Source organism: Bombus fervidus, chromosome 10, assembly GCF_041682495.2.
Source record: "Bombus fervidus isolate BK054 chromosome 10, iyBomFerv1, whole genome shotgun sequence".
Lineage (NCBI taxonomy): Eukaryota > Metazoa > Arthropoda > Insecta > Hymenoptera > Apidae > Bombus > Bombus fervidus.
Window position 1 is genome coordinate 11,651,868 of NC_091526.1, and position 9,730 is coordinate 11,661,597.

Consider the following 9,730-nt stretch of genomic DNA (forward strand, 5'->3'; position numbering starts at 1 on the left):
CGAATATTTCATACTGATTTGGAAACTTCTTTTCAAAAATTTTACCTTTGCGATCAGTTGCATGTTAAAGGGTCCAGTGACGCCAAGAGACGCAGCAATGGCCTTGGACATCATTTTAATCTTCGTCAAGGTCTCTGCGTTGATATCCTGAGGTGGTGTGACCAGAGTAGCGTCACCCGAATGAACACCAGCGTTCTCCACGTGTTCTGATACCGCCATGCAAAGAATAATTCCATCATACGCAACTGCATCGACGTCTATCTCCTTCGCTTCGAGAATAAACTTTGATATAACCACTGGATGCTCCTTGTTCACTTCGCTGGCGCTTTTTAAATACGACTCGAGGTCGTTATGCGAATGGGCCACGTTCATGGCAGCACCGCTCAATACGTAAGAAGGACGCACTAAACACGGATAGCCGACTTCCTCACAAAATTCGATCGCGGACTTCAAGTTGGTCAACTCCTTCCACCTGAGCGATCATTATATTTATATTAGATTAATACTTTAATCGTTTAGTTCATACGACTATGTACGAGTAATACTAGAAATGCGATAACTAGACCGCGTTTATTGATTAAATATTATAACATGCATCGTACTTTGTATACGCATATTTCTAAATTATACGCATTCTGTGTATTTTTGTATAATTTTCGTAAAAAAAAAAAAAAAAAATAATTCGTCATAAGTTGCATTAAGAATGATTTACCTGGGTTGCGAAATTCCAATGCCATCCAACATACGAGAAAATTTGAAACGATTTTCAGCTCCATCGACGGATTCTGGTGAAGTGCCAAGAATTCTAGCTTGTTGTCTGTGAAGATCCATAGCGATATTGTTCGGCAATTGGCCGCCCATCGATAAAATTATTCCTTCCGGACATTCGTGATCGTAAATATCCATCACGACTTCGAACGATATTTCTTCGAAGTACAATCGATCGCTCATGTCGTAGTCGGTACTAACTGTTTCCGGATTGTAGTTCACCATGATCGTCTTTCTCCCCAAGTTTCGTAATTCGCGCAAACAACTAACTGCACACCAGTCGAATTCTACTGAGCTACCAATTCGATAAACTCCAGATCCTAAGGAAAATGTTATTCACGATTATTCATTAAAAACATACCCAATTCTCCAATTGTTTTTGACACTCGAACTGCTTTATTAATAGATAAATTCGTCTTCCCCTTTCCATATGAAAAAAGTCATTTTTGATAAAACAAGGAAAAATCGACTAAAAAATAATTCTAAATAATTTAATAGTATCAAAAGTTTGTTATGTTCTTTCTATCTATTTGTAAGAAATTAGTTATTAGTTATATCAGTAATTCAGTAAGAGTCAATCTTACGTTAACGCAACATTTCGTTATGGTCATGAAAAAGAATTTTAATCTGTCTTTTTGTCCATTTTTTGGTTAAGCTTCTTCGTTACTTGCCTATAACCATGGTGTATCCGCCAGGGAATTCTACATCGTGTGTGGTGCCATTATATGTCAAATAAAGGTAATTTGTCGTCGCTGGCCACTCCGCAGCAACTGTGTCTATCTGTTTGACCATTGGTCGTATATTACTCTCCTGTCTTTGTATTCTAACTGCTAATTCCGAACTCTTAACCGCAGCCGCTATCTGTTTATCGGAAAATCCAATTTGCTTCGCTCGTAATAAAACCTCGTGCGATAACTTTGTATGATCTGTGCTCTCCAATACTAAATAATAATCGATAATATTTTTCATTTTGTGCAAAAACCACCTGTCTATTTTTGTGAGTTCGTACAATCGATCGATCGTATATCCAGCCTTTATGGACGCTGCAAGGACGAACATTCTTTTATCAGTTGGCTTTTCCAATTCTTCGTCATTAGGAGTTTTCACGTACGGGTCGAAACCATTGATGTTCTCGTCAACCATCCTCAACGCTTTCTGAAAAGCTTCTTCGAATTTGCGACCAATCGCCATCACTTCTCCCACGCTTTTCATAGAGCTACCAATCTAAAATCATTTTAAGTTTGTCGTTTTTCAATTTTTATGCTATGGTCTGGCTCAGTTGCGAACATCATCTTGCATTAAATAATTACATTAAAAAAAAAAAAAAAAAAAAAAAGAAGAAAATTGCACAAATTTATGTACTGGTCTAACGTGTATACCTTTGTACTGACTCGTTGAAATTTGCTCAGATCCCATCTCGGTATTTTAACCACGCAATAATCTAGACTAGGCTCGAAGCAAGCCGTAGTCTTTCCTGTAACGGAATTATGGATATCCGGCAAACGAATACCAAGAGCAAGTTTCGCGGCTACATAAGCCAACGGATAGCCAGTAGCTTTGCTTGCTAATGCCGAGCTACGGGATAATCTGGCATTTACTTCGATTATATAATACTCCTTGGTGTTTGGATTCAGCGCGTATTGAATATTGCATTCGCCGACAATTCCAAAATGTCTAATCACGTTGATAGCGGTCGTCCGAAGCATATTATATTCCATATTAGACAGTGTTTGACTTGGAGCGATTACGATCGATTCTCCGGTATGGATGCCAAGAGGATCCACGTTCTCCATGTTGCAAACTGTGATACAATTGTCGTACGCATCCCGAACGACCTCGTATTCCACCTCTTTCCAGCCTTTCAATGATTTATCGATGATCAATTGAGTCGAATGAGCGAACGCTTGTTGCGCTAGGTTTCGTAGCTCTTTCTTGGAGTTCGCGAAGCCGGACCCCAATCCTCCAAGAGAAAACGCTGCTCTAGCCATCACTGGGTAGCCCAATTTTTCTGCTGCATCTAATGCCTTGAGTAAATTATTCGAGAAAATTATGTAAATAATAATAGTTATAATTACTTTTCAATTTCCAGAAAAATCAATAAATATCCTTCTCTCAGTGAATAATCAATCGAATATCGATAATGAATAAACTGTGAGATTTCAAAACTCGATGAATAGATCGTACTTTCGAAAGGCACCGATAGCCTGTGTAAGAATCTGTATTTTCCGAAAGTATAGATCGCCGAAGATGGACTCTCAGATCCGCCACCTCACATCCGAATTAATCGCGAGACTCGCGATTCTCTTACCTCTTCGATAGAATAGACCGCCGCGCTTGGCGCCACGTTTTCATTGATCTCCGCGATACGTTCTGCGAAGATCTTTCTATCTTCCGTCTCTATAATCGACTGTATAGGCGTTCCTAAAATTCTGATATTATATTTCTTAAATACTCCATTCTTCTCGAGTTCGACGCCACAATTGAGAGCAGTCTGTCCGCCAAATGTCAAGAGGACACCATCGGGCCGCTCCGATTGTATTACCTGAAATATTCAAAGATATAAAACTCTACGTCCACGTCGAGTTCGTCAAAATTTGCCAGAAAAGAAAAGCAACTTCTCTTTAGAATCCTTCAGGATTCAAATATACCAATATACCTGTTCCACGTATTCCGGTATAATCGGCAGAAAGTAAACCTTATCCGCCATGCCTTTTGACGTTTGCACGGTCGCTATATTTGGATTGATCAGTAACGTCTGCACGCATTCTTCGCGTAACGCCTTGATCGCTTGCGATCCGGAATAATCGAATTCACCCGCTTGACCGATACTGAGACCACCCGATCCCAAGATCAACACCTTCTTCGGTCGTATAGGTAAATCTATCATGTTGTCCCTATCGTAGCTCAATTTTTTATTAAGTCTTTCCTTCATAGTAATTGATTGTTTTTTGCTCGCATTGTCGATCACGGCTTCCAAAAATACATCGAACAGACATTCCAGATCTTGAGGACCGGCAGTGTGCTCCGGATGAAACTGAACCGAAAAGTAAGGAAGCGTCGAATGTACGACACCTTCGTTGCTATTGTCGTTGGTATTGGTGAAGAGTGGTTCCCAATTATCTGGTAATTGTTTTGCATCGACTGCAAATCCATGATTCTGCGAGGTCATGTAACAGCGACCGGTTCCGTGATGCGTAACTGGTTGATTGTGACCACGGTTGCCGTAGCTGTACGTAACAAACGTATGTAACAAAAGAATTTTTCCACTAAACGGAACTATTAAGTAGATATAATGAATTCACTCGCGTTTTGTTAAAAGAGCTACTTATATAATGAAGAAATAACATGTCTAAAGCAGTAAACAAATTTATTATTGAACCGAATAGTACTCCGAATAAATCAAAATAGGAGAAAAATTCATTTTATACGAACACTTGTACGGATGTATTATGTATATACGTAATACTTTGTACGTTAAGTGTTCAAATACTCTCGTAAGTCAGTGTAACATCGTTTTCCTATTAGCGTATGCTAGCTACTTTTGAGAAAATAATAGGATCACCCAGACGAGAATTGAAACGGTATACTGATCGCACTCGTGCAATTAGGGGCAAGCGGAAGAATACATACTTCATCTTATATGTGACGCAACCAGCTGCGATGCAGAGCAACTGATGACCCAAGCAAATACCAAAAATCGGTTTCTGTATGTCGGATTTCAGGATGGATCGAATACTTTCCACCGTTGCTTTGCACTTGCTCGGATCGCCTGGTCCATTGCTAAGGAACAAGCCGTCGTAAGTGGCATTGCTTAAATCGTAATTCCAAGGCACAACGTCTACGCGAGCACCTCGACTAATCAAGCATCTCAATTGATTGTACTTTAGACCGCAGTCTATTACGCATATGCGAGGATAACCAGCGGAATTGTATGTCCTTTGTACAGGCTGAAATTCAATGATCGACAATCAATTTGAACGGAAGATCAAATGCTCGGAGTAGCTTTAAAGTTTTAATCCTTTGGTGTCTGAACAGCATTCGATACCTTATCTCAAATGGTTCGTATTAGATATCATAGTTTTTTTTCTTTTTTTTTAAAGTACATTGAAAATTACACGCATCAAAAATGATCGAGATCGTATCAAGTGTCATATAACTGACACAATATCGATTTACAATTTTTAAAAAATTCTAAAACTAGAATAAGCGTTTAAATTAAAAATAGAAAAAAAGTTTGTACGTTAAAATAAAAAATGGCAAAGTGAAATAAAGCGTCGAATTCGAGGGGATAAATCCTGTTGTTGCGTACCTGGACCACTTCCGCGACGAGATGTCTGCTGTTCGGGTCCGCTATCGGAGGAATCAAGGAAGCAACGGGATTAGAAACTGGTGGATCGAACACGATTCTACCTAATATAGTGCCTTTCTCGCGAATAATCTTTGTCAGAGCTCTGGTATCGATTTCGTATATGCCTGGTATATTTTGTTCCTTCATCCATTTGGACAGCGTTTTGGTTTGCCGCCAATGGCTCGGTGTTTCGCATATCTCACCGACCACCAGAGCAGCCGCCCAAATTCGATGAGATTCGAACCAACTGCAAAGGGAAACATGTTTGTTACGATCATCGATGTTAAGAAAGTTATCTATTTTTAGATATTTGTAACAGCAAACTGAGTATCGAAGAAAGATCAAGGTAGATCGCGAGAGCTAAACAGATTTTTTACGAATGTATTTCCCAACGAAATTTCTTGCTCCAGCTACTAAGTGGCTGCTATTATTTTTGAACCTCTTACTATGGTATTTTATGGTTGTCCACCTCGTCGCCAAATACTCCATAATTTCCAATTATCGGATATGTCAGCACTAAAATTTGAGCGTGGTAAGAAGGATCTGTTAGTGATTCTGGGTAACCCACCATACCAGTCTGAAACACTGTAAAAAATGTATCAGTGCGGACAGTACACGTTACGTATACGATGTTCCTTGTAAGCTGTAACCGTAATTTCCTAACTATATAAATACCAGACGAAAAGAATCTTGTAATTAGAGACAGCGCTTTTATCTTCGATTTGATCTACCGAAATACGAAAATCCAATCTAAACATACACGACTATGAATTTAAATCGCCGCATATATTTAGAAAAGGAACTGAGTATACATCGTACGAAATGAATTCACACAAATTCTAATAGGATGAAACTTGAATTTTTAGAACGTATACGAATATAAACATCGCAGGAGATACAAACAACGTTATCTTTGTATTCTATGCGTAAACATATTTTCCGTATGAATTCTTCCAGAACTAATACCGAACATATAAAGATAATAATATTCTCCAGTAAACGATAAGCTAGTACATGCTATGGAATAGTCCCACGTGGCTCTTTAATCATCCATTTTCACAAGGCGCATATCGTTCTTCCCGTCGAAGCGTGAAAACATAATCATATGGTAGTAAAAAGGAATAACGATCATAATGCTTTAATTAAAATGAGAAGTACGAGGAAAGGGAGACGGCGACAGTCGAAGTGATCGTTACAATAATCGTGCACGTGTTACACATTCAACACAATGGACGAGCACGTGTTCGGACACTCACCTATTTCACCATCAACCGGTTTTTCCGCGCCGAAATGTCTTCCCGCGAAGACAGAACCATCTTCGAGTAAAAGATAGACTGTTTTAGATATACGATCAGAAACGGTCGCACGCTCAGGCATTTTTCAAACTCTTCACGGAGTACCGAGCGTGTTCTCGACCCGCTGAACACTGCTCATACTATGGATCGTAGATACGCTTTATACGTTGAGTATCAGGTATTGGAGTGTCATGTCTCGTGAGTATGAAATCGTTTAGCCTGATCAAGGCATGCATGCAGCGCCACAAAATCTGCTTCCAGCCGATAGGTGTCTAACTGTCTACCCGCTTGTTGCGCGTACGATTCTATGCGCATGTCACGTGATCTGTGTCAGTCCGATACATTGGTTTTGGTTTCAGGAATATTATAATCAGAGCAAGCGCCATGTTGTAGCTTCTCAACGGATTTGAATTTGAAATGCGCGCCTAAATGCATCGGTATCATGCACAATTCTCCGCCTCGGACTCGGTTAATGGTACATATATGAAAATCACAAGAGAAAAACGCGACAAGCACTTACATTAGTTTTGTTGATTTTTGATTTTACGGTTACATTATGGTTATACAGAAAATTAACACAGATATATTTATCTTATTTGTTCTTCCTTCTACTTTTATTCTTTATTGCGCTTACGTACTTTTATGCATTGTATACCAAACCCTTGTAGACTACGGGCAATTCATTCCTCGTTCATTTCTCGGTTACGATCGCTCGATAATCGGTAGAAATTGGTCGAAGAAGGATCGAATATATGGCGATTGGGTTTTAGAAATAATACTTCATAATGCTTGAAATAATTGTTTTAAAATCTTATTACAAGCTATATAGAAAAAGATTATAGTTGTCATCGATTTAATGTATTATGCAGCTATATGATAATTCTTCCAGGAATCGTCCGATGCATTTTTCTCGTATAAAATACGATCGGCTATAAGATAATCCCCCCCGAAATAAAATTCCATCATCGTCGGAAAGAGTTTATATCCAACGCTGGAAGAACATTTTAAATATCGAGTGTTCCTTATCAACTTGTGTATTAGTGCAATTGAGATAAACTTACAAGTGATCCGGCATCGGTAAATCATTTTCCCCTCTATGAAACGAGTCTAATACTTCATCGTGTTGTTGCTTGTGTTCTTCCCAATTGACTTGGTGTCCTTGATGGCAAATGTGCGATCTTACTTTGCAAAACACAGGCTCTCTGTCGTATAGAGGCTTGAAACGTTCTTTTTCTAATCTCTTCATGATACCTCCTATTCTCACCTACAAACGCAATCGCATCACTCATTATAAATAATCTGTAAATATTTATGCAAATTCTCGGTTTTACGAAGGTAATTAAAAAACTGGAAGCTGGAAAATCTGCTCGAAAATTTCTTTCAATGTTAAGCATATTTTGGAAAGGTATTCCAAATTTAAGTTAAATATTCTAAACGGTTGCATTTTCCCATAAATGCATAAAAATCCATAAATCATAAAAAACCTAATTGCAAAACGTTTGTATTTTATACGTAAACATGTTTTCCGGAAATAGTGCTGAACATGCGAAGATAATATTCTCCAGTAAACGATGCGTTAGTACATGCTATGGAATAGTTCCACGTGGCTATCTAATGATCCATTTTTACAAGGCGCATATCGTTCCTCCCGCCGTAGCGTGACAATATAATTATATGATAGTAAAAAAGAATGACGATCATAATGCTTTAATTAAAATGATAAGTACGACGAAAGGGAGACGACGACAGTCGATTTTTGCTCACTTGTTTCATGATTCTTTTGTCCTGTTTGTTTACGTGATTCCAAAAGAAACACATGGAAACGTACGGAACATTGTTCTGAAACGATAAAATTCAATCAATGATGAGAAAAAGATCGCTATACCTTTGATGCGATATGATCGATGCAAAACTGTAAAATTTTCGTTAATAGGCTTACTATATCATCAACTTTTTTACTCCGACTGTCCGTTACAATTACGAAACCATCGTTGTCGAATTCTCGTAGAAGGATGTTCCTCCCAGACGGCTTACAATCTCTAAAATAAAAAAGTTTCATTGAAAATTTTGTGCGACGTACTTCATAAAAATATTTTAAAATTTCGGTAGCATTATATCGAGATATAGCTATCACGATTATACTGATACAATTTAGAAAAAGGAATGATCAAGGAATGATCGAAATAGTCAATACTAACTTCGAAGTAGTTGACAAACAGCAGACGTCCACAAATGTTGCGTTGTACTTGCGTGCCTCGTCGCGCCAAATTCGGAACAAATTAACCGGGTGATCGACTACCTCCTCAATTTGGGCGAGGTCGGATTCCTTAGCAAACAACGATTCTCGCAAAGGACTCAATTATGATAAAACATCAGCCACTTCAATCAACGATTCAACGATTGACTCGTTTTTCAAATTTAAAATATAAATAGAATAATTTGCATTTTATTTGCAATTTAACAGTAGTACTACAATCCGATATTAGATGTCACGATAGAAAAGTACTGATAACGAGCACAGTTAATCATTGCCCCAAACGTATTGTTTCGGTATATGTTTATAAAAATAAGATAAAAGTATAAAAATAAAAGTGTCCAATTGCAACGTGAGTCGTAACTCGTTTGAAATGCGACACCCTCTAAAACCTTAGGTAGAGAATGCCTCTGTAGGTTATATAATGTTATTACCCTGTCAGAAGCAAATGCGTTGGGAGAACCGTTTTGTTAACAATTGTGATTTCCTTACCATATTTCTAATGCCACCGAGCCGGTTAATTCCAATCTGTCTACACGCTGCTGCGCGTCGTAACAACGTATTCATATAACAACGTATGGACCAATGTCTGCTATGCAACTGAAGTGCATTTATATAGCAACTCTACTTAAAATCTCCCACTACTCCTACCTTGACTCTGCGCACAAGTTCCTCCGTAACACCACCGGAGATAGATATAGAGACTTTACATATCACCCATGCATATTCACTATCGACGATCCGCGACAAATGCGAGCTTCGGGCAAACCGTCTTATATAATAATAACAACAACGATGGAAAACGTAATTAAACAGAAAGATGTACCTTCCGAGTACTGCGAACGCAAATCTATCAGAGAAAAGGAATTTTTCGTGTTATTCGTTTTTCGACTACTTATACTTTACTGAAATAGTTTTCTTTACAGCGCTGTAACACATATGTAGATATTTTACGAACAATGGATACAACAACGAATCTTTGACGAAACTATACAATAGAGACGAGAAATGTATCCCACGATAACATGATACGTCCTAACGCGCTAATTTACAATACGTATTTTA

The 9,730-nt window shown here is 38.3% G+C and overlaps 2 protein-coding genes across 3 annotated transcripts in view; both read right to left on the bottom strand.

Annotated features, from left to right (window-relative positions):
- Rudimentary (carbamoyl-phosphate synthetase 2, aspartate transcarbamylase, and dihydroorotase rudimentary) overlaps positions 1–6,616 on the bottom strand; it is a 22,868-nt gene extending 16,252 nt beyond the window's left edge. Inside the window, exons 1-10 of one of the 2 annotated variants that reach the window (XR_011800849.1) lie at positions 6,373–6,616; positions 5,563–5,701; positions 5,078–5,363; positions 4,399–4,715; positions 3,425–3,995; positions 3,077–3,310; positions 2,148–2,792; positions 1,440–1,992; positions 713–1,088; positions 46–472 (exon numbers count right to left, since the gene is read on the bottom strand). Coding sequence is in view for 1 of the 2 variants with exons in the window: in XM_072011528.1 (XP_071867629.1) it covers positions 46–472; positions 713–1,088; positions 1,440–1,992; positions 2,148–2,792; positions 3,077–3,310; positions 3,425–3,995; positions 4,399–4,715; positions 5,078–5,363; positions 5,563–5,701; positions 6,373–6,493 (3,669 nt within the window). In the remaining variant the exon portion in view is untranslated. The remainder of the gene's footprint in view (positions 1–45; positions 473–712; positions 1,089–1,439; positions 1,993–2,147; positions 2,793–3,076; positions 3,311–3,424; positions 3,996–4,398; positions 4,716–5,077; positions 5,364–5,562; positions 5,702–6,372) is intronic. The other variant, XM_072011528.1, reaches the window with a different exon arrangement.
- A 584-nt stretch (positions 6,617–7,200) lies between these two features.
- Positions 7,201–9,624, bottom strand: LOC139991466 (pyridoxine/pyridoxamine 5'-phosphate oxidase). The gene is made up of 6 exons (XM_072011544.1): positions 9,158–9,624; positions 8,610–8,737; positions 8,351–8,450; positions 8,176–8,250; positions 7,473–7,675; positions 7,201–7,402 (listed from the first exon to the last, which is right to left on the bottom strand). Exons 1-6 carry the CDS (start codon positions 9,230–9,232, stop codon positions 7,273–7,275), a joined length of 711 nt encoding a protein of 236 aa, XP_071867645.1. The 5' UTR covers positions 9,233–9,624; the 3' UTR covers positions 7,201–7,272.
- Positions 9,625–9,730: the final 106 nt, after the last annotated feature.